Source organism: Babylonia areolata, chromosome 8, assembly GCF_041734735.1.
Source record: "Babylonia areolata isolate BAREFJ2019XMU chromosome 8, ASM4173473v1, whole genome shotgun sequence".
In the NCBI taxonomy this organism is placed as follows: Eukaryota; Metazoa; Mollusca; class Gastropoda; order Neogastropoda; family Buccinidae; genus Babylonia; species Babylonia areolata.
The window spans coordinates 9,219,720-9,233,239 of NC_134883.1; the positions used below are offsets into that span (position 1 = coordinate 9,219,720).

General features: G+C 38.5%; 1 protein-coding gene across 1 annotated transcript; it reads right to left on the reverse strand.

Moving 5' to 3' along the window:
• Positions 1-1,960: 1,960 nt before the first annotated feature.
• On the reverse strand, positions 1,961-12,213 carry LOC143284517 (uncharacterized). Its single transcript, XM_076591224.1, has 4 exons — positions 12,067-12,213; positions 11,119-11,233; positions 9,997-10,175; positions 1,961-6,753 (listed from the first exon to the last, which is right to left on the reverse strand). The coding sequence occupies exons 1-4, from the start codon at positions 12,113-12,115 to the stop codon at positions 6,701-6,703; spliced, it is 396 nt and encodes a 131-aa protein (XP_076447339.1). The 5' UTR covers positions 12,116-12,213; the 3' UTR covers positions 1,961-6,700.
• Positions 12,214-13,520: the final 1,307 nt, after the last annotated feature.

Sequence of the window (13,520 nt, forward strand, 5' to 3'; positions counted from 1 at the left end):
TTATGGCTAGAGCACTGGATTCTTGTTTGAGTTTCAGAGTTCAGTCCCAGGTTTCACTGCACCTGGTGGGTTAAGGGTTTCACTGCACCTGGTGGGTTAAGGGTTTCACTGCACCTGGTGGGTTAAGGGTTTCACTGCACCTGGTGGGTTAAGGGTGGAGATTTTTCCCATCTCCCAGGTCAGCATATGTGCAAACCTGCTTGTGCCTGAACCACCCTCGTGTGCATACGCATGTAGAACATCAAGTACACACTGTAAAGATCCTGTAATCCATGTCAGTGTTCAGTGGGTTATGGAAACAATAACATACCAAGCATAAAGATCCCTGCAAACACACTATGGCTACCTAAATGGTGGGGTAAAAAATGGTCAAACACATAAAAGCCTACTGGTACATACAGGTGAATGTGAGAGTTACAGCCCATGAACGAAGAAAATAGGCTCTGTTGAAAAGGGGTTTGCACCATGAACGAAGAAGATAGGGTCTGTTGAAAAGGGGTTTGCACCTTCCTGTGGTCCGTGTCTTTCTGTCATGAACTATTTCAGTGTGAACTGTTGGAGAAAGGTTTGTTGGGCATGATGGCACATGTGTGGTGAACTCAAACGAGGTGACCAAGTTTGCATCTTGAGCAGCGGTTCAGAGTTATTGACTTCACTGATTTCCCTTTTTGTCTCTTCACTGTGAGCTTACAGACCTTATGACACCTGTCAGTGACGCTCCGTCAAGGAACATTTCTTCTTACAACCTTTCCTGAATTTCAGATTCATTACCTTTAGTCAAGATCCAGGTCATTCAGATATTGTTTTTGTGTCGATAAACAGTTGGAAAGAAATAAAAGTTTGTGAAACTTTGCAGTGTTTTTTTCCTTTCTTTTCTTTGAAGTCCCTTTTCTGTTGTTGCTTTTTTCAGTTGTTGTTGTTAATTAAAAAGTCATGTTTGTTATGCAAAATCCAATTGAATTTTATGACAAAAATCTTCTTTGTTTTTTTCAACTCATTTTGATTTAGTTTGCTGTGTTTTGTAATGGCAATTTATCACTTACATTCAAAATTTAGTTAATCAAGAAGAGAGTGAGTCTTCACACACTGATGTGTAATTAACAAGACTGAGTCTTCACACTGATGTTTAATCAAAAAGACAGAAAATCTTCACATACTGATGCTTAATTAAGAATACATTGAGTCTTCACACACTGATGTTTAATTAACAAGACATTGAGTCTTCACAAACTGATGTTTGATTACCACGACGTTAAGTGTTCACACACTGATGTTTGATTACCAAGACGTTAAGTGTTCACACACTGATGTTTGATTACCACGACGTTAAGTGTTCACACACTGATGTTTGATTACCACGACGTTAAGTGTTCACACACTGATGTTTGATTACCAAGACGTTAAGTGTTCACACACTGATGTTTGAACACAGCTGTGTGGTGAGCACAGGGAGAGTATTCAGTGATCACAGTGATTTTTGTTTGTTTTTTTGTTTTTTTGGTTTTCTTTGTTTCCAAATGATCAGATTTTTTTGTTTCGTTGTTGTTGTGGTTTTTTGCGTTTCTTTTTTTTTTTTGTTTTTTTTGGGGGGGGGGGGGGGTGTCCTTTGTTTGCTTTTTATTTCTGTTTGTGGTCAGCTGGGCTGTAGTATTAACAATGATTTGATCCGTTGATCTTTCATTTTCTAACCATCATGATGATCACATGTCCTGACTCAGTTCTGCTATGCAGTTTTATCTTCTTTCTTCGCCTTTGATCAGCTGTTCCACATGTATCTGTCTGCAGTGACTAAAGTCCATTAAAACTTGAAAGAGATGAATGATTGTGATTAACAACAGTATAAAGTAGCTGAGAATTACTGGTGTGTATGAAATGTGTCGGTGTTGGTGTATACACACATGCATGGGTACACAGCCACATGCTTGGATTTCCGGGTCAAGAATTTCAGAAGACGTTGATGAATGATTTCTTAAATTTATTTGCACATACATTTCAACTGAAACATGCTCAGTGTTACAGCTATGTTACCAACAAGTATATGATAATGAAATCGATATGATATGCATTCAGTATCAGTGTATGAACTTAACAGCTAAAGCTAGCCTCTTTCAAGTACCAGAATAAGCATTATGATTAAGGCAATGTGATCACCTCGGATCATTACAAAAGTGTAGTTTTATTTTATTTTTTTTAAATAAAAATTAAAATCTTTTAAACACACTAACATACTGATGTTTCAACAGCAGAAATTCAGAATTACATCCATGATATGTATTTGTGAAAAAAATCCAAAAAACATAGTTTTATAATACACACACACACACACGCGCGCGCGCGCCCACACACACACACACACACCATCAACACTTTTACATTGCTATACAGATTGAATCGTAACACTGTTCAAAATAAAATTTACAAGACTGTTGATATGGTCCTGAGAAAAAACTTTACCCCCAAAAATCTCATAAGCTCCTGTTTTACTTGAAGAACGAAAGCCATTTCTGTCTTTGTTCCTCATAACAGTTCATTTGAAAATGTTTTTTGTTTTTTTTTTTAAATTATAGTCTTTTATTCATTTAGTTTTTGAGTTTCAAGGTGTCGAAGAGTGCAGACTGATCCATATATGCCATACCAAATTTTTGCAGTTTAAAAACCAGCCAAGAAAAAAGAGCAGATGTATGACCTTCCCATAGACATGATCTGATCAGGCCACAAGATTTTAAAATTTGTGAAAGATTACTTCAATCATAGTCCATTAGGCATTTACTTCAGATCCTCTTTAATCATTAGGAAAATAAATTCCTATTTCATCTTCATTTTCCCAAGTTCTTCATCCCTTTCTTTCTGAAAATAAGCACTTTTTTTTTTCATCCTAAACTCCAATGTATTAAGTGATGTGCACTCAAAAGTAACAATTCATGCATGGATGAAATAAACAACATTCCCATGTAAATTATAAGACTTCATACTGTGTAACAATTTCATGAAAAATAAATCTTACATTGTTGATATGTAGTAGTTTAAGGACTGTATCAGTTTATGGAATGCTTCTTGATTAATAACATCACATCACCCTGATCCATACATCTATATTCAATGAAAATATACAAAAATAACATCAAGGCAAAAAAAAAAGAAAAAAAGAACATGACACATTTCGTAGCCATGTTTCTAACCTTGCATGATATGATATGTACACAGTGAACAGAAATTTCATGCATTAATGTACTATATAGAATTGTAGGACAAACAAAAAGTCATGTATTCTGTAGAAAACAATCAAAATCTCAGCAAAAACATGTGAAGCACACTGCCCCTAATGAGTGTGACATAATAAAAAACAAGAGGCAAGGCCTTCAAGACTCACTTGTGATACACTTTTTTTTTTAAATCTGAGCTTTTTATGTATTGACTATAATTTTAAAATGTAATGTTTAAGATGAGAAAGATCAGTTTAAAGCAAATTAACTCCCCTAGCATTAATTACAGAGTAATTTCCCTTTTTTACTATCTGCACCAAAACGTTTGCAAAATAAATAAAACTTCCATGCTTACAAAAGAAGTTCCTGTTTGAACAAAAAATGATAATAATGACTGCTCTAGCTGTTGGGTCAGAATATCAGATCACAGTGCCAAGTTTAGAGAATACAAAAAATATAAATATAACAGTAAATGCAGTTTGCATATAATTATGCTTCATTCTTTATATTTTTTGTGCCCATCCCAGAGACGCAATATTGTTTTAAACAAGATGACTGGAAAGAACTGAATTTTTCCTATTTTTATGCCAAATTTGGTGTCAACTGACAAAGTAGTTGCAGAGAAAATGTCAATGTTAAAGTTTACCACGGACACACAGACACACACACAGACAACTGAACACCGGGTTAAAACATAGACTCACTTTGTTTACACAAGTGAGTCAATAAAATAAAACAAAAGTGCAATAAAATTCATAGTATGTTATTTGGTCACAAAGACCTGATTTAACCTTTAGAAAGAAAACGAAAATAACTAGGATGTGCACAGGGGAGACACTTCTCTCCTTCACCATGAGTTGCCTACCTTGACTTCTGCACTGATGAGAGCTTGGGAAGGTGTCTTGAAGGGGGGTTGGGGGGGGGGGGCATGAAGGGGGGATGGGAGGGAGGCAGGACTGAAGAGAGGCTGAAGTGTTGTCAGCAGGACAAAGAAGACGTGCATCAAATGTTTCAGAAAGTCTAGGTATTTCTTTGTGGTTTTTTTTTAACCACGGCACAGGGCATCTCAGTACAGAATTTTTATACTGGAAATTCAAGTTTACTAAGTACCAGTGTGTAAATATGCACATCAAAAATCTTAAAATAACACAGAAATCAAGAACATAAGCATGTACACACACATTCCAGGGTCTAAAAATCTTGAATAAATATTTACAATAATTGTCCACAACAAAACAACAACAAAACCACAGCTGACCACAAACTTGTGATGTTCGTCCTATTCGAAGATGACCATGGCTTCAATTATCAGATGGAAGATCAGTGGCTGTGGTTACTGGGATGTGCACAAACTTGTATTATAACAGTTAATGCACAGTTTCTCATCACATACACTGACTCCCATTTCTTTGTCTTTCATTAACTCACTCAGTACGGCCAGTCCTCTCTTTTCTACACAGACCCCTCGGATGTCCAGTGGGTGTCTGAATGACCCAACCTTTAGCTTCCATCGTCAGAATTGTGGTATTCTTTGTCAACATTCAGGTCTTCAGTATAACAGCCTTCCGCCTGCAATATTCTGATGATGGTAATTGGGGTGAAACGCTGTTAACGTCGTCTCTTTCGCCGTTCATATGGAAAGAGTTAAACTTGTTCAGCTACTGCCAGCGCTGTGATGACACAAGCATGCCCAAGACAGGCAGAATGAATCTGGACTTTGGAGAAAGGAATTTTAAAATATAATGCTGTTATTGCTGCTGCTTTAGAGAATAATTTTAAAGTAAAATGCTGCTGCTTCAGAAAGGAATTTTTTTTCACAAAATAAAATGCTGCTGCTGCTTGCAACAATGCTCTTCAGTCAATAAAATAAACATCAGATCATGCCCTGAATCACATATGGTCAAGTAAAGATTCAAACAGAGGCACAAGTGTATGATAGAAAAGAATGCGTACAACACGTCCTTCAGTTCATGTGACTGTTTCAACTATTTATTTACAGTCGGTCAGTGTACATCCAAAGAATCCCACCTGACCAGCAGCATACGTCAACAGAACCAAACTTCACCGATGGAAAGAGTATGGCAGTTTTGTCTCTGACACAGCAAGCTTCGTACTGTGCCAGTGTTGTCTTGCAAGAAGACTTGGTGGGCAGGGATAGAACACACACACAGACACACATTTCAAAGTCCTGTCTCCTACAATTATTACATCCTTCCAATGTATGTCAGACCTATCCAAACATCTTTCAGAAACTTTTAACTGACAAACTTTCTTAAGACAAATTGGCCCTTGAACACCCTCTGGGGGAAAAAATTATCAGGAAGACTGTATTTTTTTTGCAATTCCTAAATGATAACATGAAAAAATAACTGAAGTGGTTAGTTCCTGACAACAGATTTGTAGGAACAAAAAAAAAAGGAAGATTTATTTCAATATTTTTTAGTTTTTCTAAGAAATGAAACATCTGTGACTCCTGATTCACATTATTATCAATAATAAAGTGGATCAGATTTCAAAACAAAAACCTGGAAAAAAAAAAAACGACCAACCTTCCTAACTTATTCAATGAAAGGGAACATTCTGACCCCTGATTCACACAATGACAAAGAGGATCATGCTGACAGCTGATTCACACAATGACAAAGAGGATCATGCTGATTTACACAATGACAAAGAGGATCATGCTGACAGCTGATTCACACAATGACAAAGAGGATCATGCTGACAGCTGATTTACACAATGACAAAGAGGATCATGCTGATTTACACAATGACAAAGAGGATCATGCTGACAGCTGAGACAAAGAGGATCATGCTGACAGCTGATTCACACAATGACAAAGAGGATCATGCTGACAGCTGATTTACACAATGACAAAGAGGATCATGCTGATTTACACAATGACAAAGAGGATCATGCTGACAGCTGATTTACACAATGACAAAGAGGATCGTGCTGACAGCTGATTCACACAATGACAAAGAGGATCATGCTGACAACTGATTCACACAATGACAAAGAGGATCATGCTGACAGCTGATTCACACAATGACAAAGAGGATCATGCTGACAACTGATTCATACAATGACAAAGAGGATCGTGCTGACAGCTGATTTACACAATGACAAAGAGGATCATGCTGACAGCTGATTCACACAATGACAAAGAGGATCATGCTGACAGCTGATTCACACAATGACAAAGAAGATCATGCTGACAGCTGATTCACACAATGACAAAGAGGATCATGCTGACAGCTGATTCACACAATGACAAAGAGGATCATGCTGACAGCTGATTCACACAATGACAAAGAGGATCATGCTGACAGCTGATTCACACAATGACAAAGAAGATCATGCTGACAGCTGATTCACACAATGACAAAGAGGATCATGCTGACAGCTGATTCACACAATGACAAAGAGGATCATGCTGACAGCTGCACACCAGTAGACAGAAAGCGGTGTGGATCATTGTGAGGCTGGGAAGGTGTTAGTTGAAGAACTGGTCTGGAGGCGGCTTCTGGCCGTATGACACGTATGGCGCTGGAAAAAAACAAAAAGAAAAACAATCAGCCAGGAAACATGGCAATCACTTCTCAACTTCACATTTCAAAATCCTTTTGGCCGTAAGACACGTATGACGCTGAAAAAAGAAAGTAAGAAAAACAATCAGCCAGGAAATACGGCAATCACTTCTCAACTTCACATTTCAAAATCCTTTTGGCCGTAAGACACGTATGACGCTGAAAAAAGAAAGTAAGAAAAACAATCAGCCAGGATATATGGCAATCACTTAACTTCACATTTCAAAATCTTGATAAAAAAAAAAAAAAAGACAGAGAAAAGATTCCTATCTAAATCTCTCTCTCTGACTGCATCCACCCCACTGCCCCCACTACCTTCCCTCTTGAAGTCATAAACCATTGATATCCTTGGAGGAAGAATATTCATACATATTGTGCGTTCTATCGAGGCGATTGCTTTTTCACATCAACAGTATGTTTTTTTCTCACAGAGTCCCAGTACAGAAAAAATATATAGTTGAGAAGAAAAAGAAAAAGGACAAATAATAATGCTCAATGGCAGCAGAAATATGTTCAACAAAATCATCATATGCGTTTTATTGACAAACTCTCTCTCTGGCGTCTGCTGGGGGAAGAAAACAGAGTTGTTACTCTCTACATGTTTGAAACAAACTTATACACTCTACTTGTTTGAAACAAACTTATACACTCCACTTGTTTGAAACAAACTTATACACTCCACTTGTTTGAAACAAACTTATACACTCTACTTGTTTGAAACAAACTTATACACTCCACTTGTTTGAAACAAACTTATACACTCTACCTGTTTGAAACAAACTTATACACTTGTTTGAAACAAACTTATACACTCTACTTGTTTGAAACAAACTTATACACTTGTTTGAAACAAACTTATACACTCTACTTGTTTGAAACAAACTTATACACTCTACTTGTTTGAAACAAACTTATACACTTGTTTGAAACAAACTTATACACTCTACTTGTTTGAAACAAACTTATACACTCTACTTGTTTGAAACAAACTTATACACTTGTTTGAAACAAACTTATACACTCCACTTGTTTGAAACAAACGTATACACTCCACTTGTTTGAAACAAACTTATACACTCTACCTGTTTGAAACAAACTTATACACTTGTTTGAAACAAACTTATACACTCTACTTGTTTGAAACAAACTTATACACTTGTTTGAAACAAACTTATACACTCTACTTGTTTGAAACAAACTTATACACTCCACTTGTTTGAAACAAACGTATACACTCCATTTGTTTGAAACAAACTTATACACTTGTTTGAAACAAACTTATACACTCCACTTGTTTGAAACAAACGTATACACTCCATTTGTTTGAAACAAACTTATACACTCTACTTGTTTGAAACAAACTTATACACTCCACTTGTTTGAAACAAACTTATCTAAACCTGCTTCCACAAGTGTGTGCCATTTTTTCACTGTATGCCCTTTTGAGTCAGTGACTACTCTTTTGTTCACGGTAATGAGCATTCAGATATGATTTCTTTTTTTCTGCTACCATTCGGTCTTCGTGCCTTGTACTTGCAAATAATCCCATCATCTCCACACCCATTTTCAATAAGAAATAGAAAAATACACAGACAAGGAATTACACTTCCTGGTGTGGAGATTTCTGTTTTCCAATCTAAACTTGTACATTATGAATCCTATAATAATTGGTTCTCCCCCTATTTTACTTTAAGAAAAAACGATTATTAAAAATTACAACAACAACAAAAATTTAGATTAATTCCTGACTTCATAACCCCATTTCGTACCCTATTTAAAATAAATCCTGTTAAGTATTTTACCTACACTACAGACATCAAATCCTATTTCTAAATCCCTGACAGATGAATTCCTGAATTCAAACATCAGTTCATTTCCTATTTAAAATCAATTTGTGTAAAGTATTTTACCCACACGGTAGACATGAAATCTTATTCCAACATCCCAGACATGTGATTAATTCCTGATTTCACTCATCACTGCCATGGACTGTGGATTTTACTTCTTTTTCCTAGGCATGGACTGGGTTTCTGAAGGAGGAACATTGTCCAGCAGTGAAGTCTGCTGCGCTAACTGGGTATGAAAAGTGGGCGGCCCATAGCTCAGAAATTACTTGGTCTAAAGGGTTAAAAACTAAGTATAACTGCTGTTTAGTGATTCTTAGCTGGGCCAGTACACTGACCCAGGCCGGCCTGGAAGAGCTCCAACGAAGGAGTATCTGTGAGGCTGGGTGGCAGGGTGGAGTTTTATGGCAACATCATGATGGGCACTGTGGTCAAATGGTTCGAGCGCTAGATTCTCGCCCGAGTTTCCTGATAAGTGATTTCAGTCCCCCGTCGTACCTGGTGTGTAAAGAGTGGAGAGTTTCCTGATAAGTGATTTCAGTCCCCCCATCATACCTGGTGTGCAAAGAGTGGAGAGTTTCCTGATAAGTGATTACAGTCCCCCACCGTACCTGGTGTGCAAAGAGTGGAGAGTTTCCTGATAAGTGATTTCAGTCCCCCGTCATACCTGGTGTGTAAAGACTGGAGAGTTTCCTGATAAGTGATTTCAGTCCCCCATCATACCTGGTGTGTAAAGAGTGGAGAGTTTCCTGATAAGTGATTACAGTCCCCCGTCGTACCTGGTGTGTAAAGAGTGGAGAGTTTCCTGATAAGTGATTTCAGTCCCCCATCATACCTGGTGTGTAAAGAGTGGAGAGTTTCCTGATAAGTGATTTCAGTCCCCCATCATACCTGGTGTGTAAAGAGTGGAGATTTTCCCAATCTGCCAGGTCACCATATGTGCAGACCTCCTAGTGCCTGAAACCCCTTCGAGTGTATACGCACGCAGAAGACCAAATATGCATGTAAAAAATCCTGTAAATGTAATCCATGTCAGCATTCTGTAGGTTATGGAAACAAGAACACATCCATCATACAGGAAACGAATCATGAGCACTCAATGGCAACTGTCAGTCACCTCTACCCAGGTAGGCAGCCTGTCTTGCAGGTGACTCCGTGCTTGTAAAGTGTTTAGAGCCAAGTCTCTGACTGAGGATAGGCATTGTATTATAAGTATCCATATCATCATCATCATCACCGAGCGTGGCTTCAGTGTTTGTAAAATGCTTACAAACTAGTCTCTGACAGAGGACAGGCGCTATGTAAGTATCGATATCATTATTATCATCAGCACTGAGCATGGCCACTGACTCACTGACCTGGATTGGTAACGGTGGGCTGTGCTGCAGGGTAGGCACTAACTGGACGACGGTTGTGGAAGAGGCGGGGCTGGTTGCCATAGTGCTTCCGCCGCCGTTGCCAGAAGCAACAGAGGAAGACGATCACCGCCACCAACACCACAGCACCACAGATCGCGCACCCCACAATGATAGCAATCCTGAGAACAGATCATGTAAGCATGTAAGATTTTTTGTGAAACCCTCCAAAGACTGACAGATGACATGAATCCACATTTCCTTTTGGTCCATGTGGAATTTCAAATACTAAAGAAAAATTTTAAACTGTTTCAGTTTGCCAAGTTATGGAGCTGTGTAGTTTGTGGCATACATTTACGATGTGTTATTGTTAACAAAATCTGGACTGTCCGCACACAAAAAAAGAGATTCTACTCTAGTGCATGAGTTAGTTTAAATCAAAATAATAAAAACATGATGCACGAGTACACTGCTTCACAATTACGATTACAATGACACTGTGACATCACAAGTTCAACAACACAACACTGATCGATGATGGACAATACCCATGATTTTTCCCCTTGAGACGGAATGAGCAGTGTTCACAACAAGGTGTGGTCGTTCACTCTGCCAGTCACACAGAGGGTGAAGGGGAAGAAATGTGGATAAAGCCAGACGATGGTGATGAAGGTGACAATTACAAATTACAATGATCAAATGTGTGTGTGTGTCACTGTGTGTGTGCATGAGACTGACTCATTGAGAGACTGTATGAGAGTATCGGCATCAGTAGCTCAATGAGGCGTCACTGCGTTTGGTCAAATCCATATATACTGCACCACATCTGCCAAGCAGATGCCTGACCAGCAGTGTAACCCAACGCAATTTGTCAGGCCTTGAGAAAAAGAACAAATAAAATAAAATAAATTTAAAAAAACTAAATTAAAAAAATAAATAAATAAAAATTAAAAAGTAAATAAATAAATAAATAAAAATTATAATAATAACAGTAAATGAAAATAAAATAAAAAGACATCATGATAAATAAGCAAATAAATGTAAAACATGCAGACACACATGAGACTGATGAATGAAGAGTGTGTGTTCCCAAGTACTGTAAGTGTAACTAGTTGTTCTACTCACGGAGCACAGCAGTGTCTGTCAAAGGAGTTTCCACAGCAGTCCCAGAAGCAGTCAATGTAGTCTGGCTGCTGACTGAAGTAGTGTTTATACTTGGCGCACTGCCATCCCAGGGCACCTGTTGCAGACGTACAGAATACAGGGGTCAGGAGCTGTTTATTATTCTATTTTTGTGACACTCGCTGGATAAAACCTGAAGATGGCATGACTTTGTCTGACGTATACACACAAATGCATGTACACACACGTACACTTACACACACCTACATATGCACAGGCTCACACACACACACACACGCATACACACATACAGTAAATACACACCACCAACACACAGTGACACACACACACTTTTTAAATAGTCATTTGAAAGAAAATGAAAAGAATACACTACAATTTTACAAAGCACAATCAAAACATACTTTTATGATTTAACTTATAACTAATCTGCTTTTATAAAGCTTTTAGATAAGATTATAACAATGATAAATGCTCATCGATACTCACTCACTTTTACACTGTCCCTTACAAATTTGAAGTTTTATTATTAGTATAACTATAAAGCAAAAATCTATTTATTACTATAATGTTAGTAAATATTACGAAAGGAAAACATTTCAGTTTTCACTCATTGTGACCGTTCTGACAGAATGTCAATGACAATCAGAGAGTTGCAGTGTGCCATGCAGTACAAGGCATGAACTCCTGATATATTTACGTGAGTTTCAATTATTTTGCTGTTTTAAAATGAAAGTTTTCCAGTTTTCGCTCTTTCGCTCAGAAAATTTACAAATACCGGAAATGTTCTGTCGAGCATCCAAGTGTTCATAAACTTTTCCTAAACTATCGAACACAAAGTCGTGTAACCAGAAGCAAAGTGTAGAATTATTTTTCCCTAATTTCTGTCAGAACAGATGGGTTTCTGTCCAGTATTATACGATCTAAGCTTACCTGTGATAAACGTCAACAACGCCAGAAGCGTTTGAGTACTCGCCGCCATTTTGATCTGTCTTCCGTCACGGAAGTTACCTGTGCAGGTCAGAGAAAAACTAGGTCACAACAGGTGAGACAACCGAGGGGAGATTCCGGTTTCGAATGGGTGTTTTGCAAATCAAACTCACTGGCATTGAAACTTGTTTCTAATTCTATATTTCATATATTCATTAATCGCCTTTTTTTTTTCTTTACAGGGGCTTCAGATGATACACAAATGATGACTGTCAGTGCTTACAGTTACAGTCATGTGTGACTCACAGAGATTGGGTGTGGGGCTCGCGTGCGCTTGTACACAGTTTGACAGAGTGACGGCATGTGCACGCGCGTGCACGTGTGTGTGCGTGGGTGTGGGTGTGGCGGGGTGTGTGTGTGTGTTGGTGGGTTGGCAGCCGATGGGAGGGGGGAGGGGGTGCTGAGGGGGGTGGGAGGGGTGCGTTGAGAATACATGTATTGTCGTCCTGATGTCAGTAGCAAAGCAGCTATGTATTGAGTATAAGTGTTATTAAATTTAATTACCGGTCACATAGGGGCGTCACATAAAAAGCCTGTCATCTGCCCCATCCGTCTCCGGCTCGGCCACCCCCTTAGTTCCACCCTGTACCGGTGTGTGTGTGTGTGTGTGTGTGTGCCGTGTGTCAGTGTGTGTGTGTGTGTGTGTGTGTGTGTGTGTGTGTGTGTGTGTGTGTGCAATAGTGACACCCAAGTAATCTTTTTTTTTTTCTCACGGCGAATGTCTGCAGTATCATGACATGATTATGCACATGTATGTGTTTATGTGTGTATTCGAGTGTGTCTGAAGGCCATGTCTGTACTTCTATAACCCTCCGTAGTTTGTGTGTGTGTGTGTGTGTGTGTGTGTGTGTGTGTGTGTGTGTGTGTGTGTGTGTGTGTGTGTGTGTGTGTGTGTGTGTGTGAATATTTTGATTCCTTTTCTCTTTGCCCTGAGGGCATGTGCATGCTTATTCCACTTCCATCATCTCCCTCTCTCTCTCTCAGTGTGATTCTCTCTCTCTCCCTCCCCGCGCCTTGTAAACTGGAAATTACCGTGTGTGGGGGAGGGCGGGGGGGTTAAACTGAAGAAAGCCGAAAACATTGATAAATGTTCGCACGTTCATGCTAGCGAAGCGTGCCCAAACAGAAACTGAGAACCACGTGCAATGCATAATGGTTAATCTGGCTCAGTGGAAGACACCCGTGTCAGTGTAAAGCACGATCAACTTCACATCATCTTATGAAAACTAAAACAATGAACATCAGTGAATCTCTGATAAGCTAACATGAGGCTTATTATACAACATTTTACATTATCTTGGCAACTAACATTGGTTTTTCTTTCTTATGCTTATAATTATTTGGTTTCCAAAATTGGTTTATTGCTTCGAAACTGTTGAAGGAAAATTAGCAGAGCT

What these genes read in the sequence shown, in the direction of transcription:
- LOC143284517 (XM_076591224.1), bottom strand. Translation starts at nt 12,115, where the DNA reads ATGGCGGCGAGTACTCAAACGCTTCTGGCGTTGTTGACGTTTATCACA. An exon ending in GTTGTTGACGTTTATCACAG is followed by an intron (nt 11,234 to 12,066) that starts GTAAGCTTAGAT and finishes CGTCTGCAACAG; the next exon opens with GTGCCCTGGGATGGCAGTGC. An exon ending in GACAGACACTGCTGTGCTCC is followed by an intron (nt 10,176 to 11,118) that starts GTGAGTAGAACA and finishes ATCTGTTCTCAG; the next exon opens with GATTGCTATCATTGTGGGGT.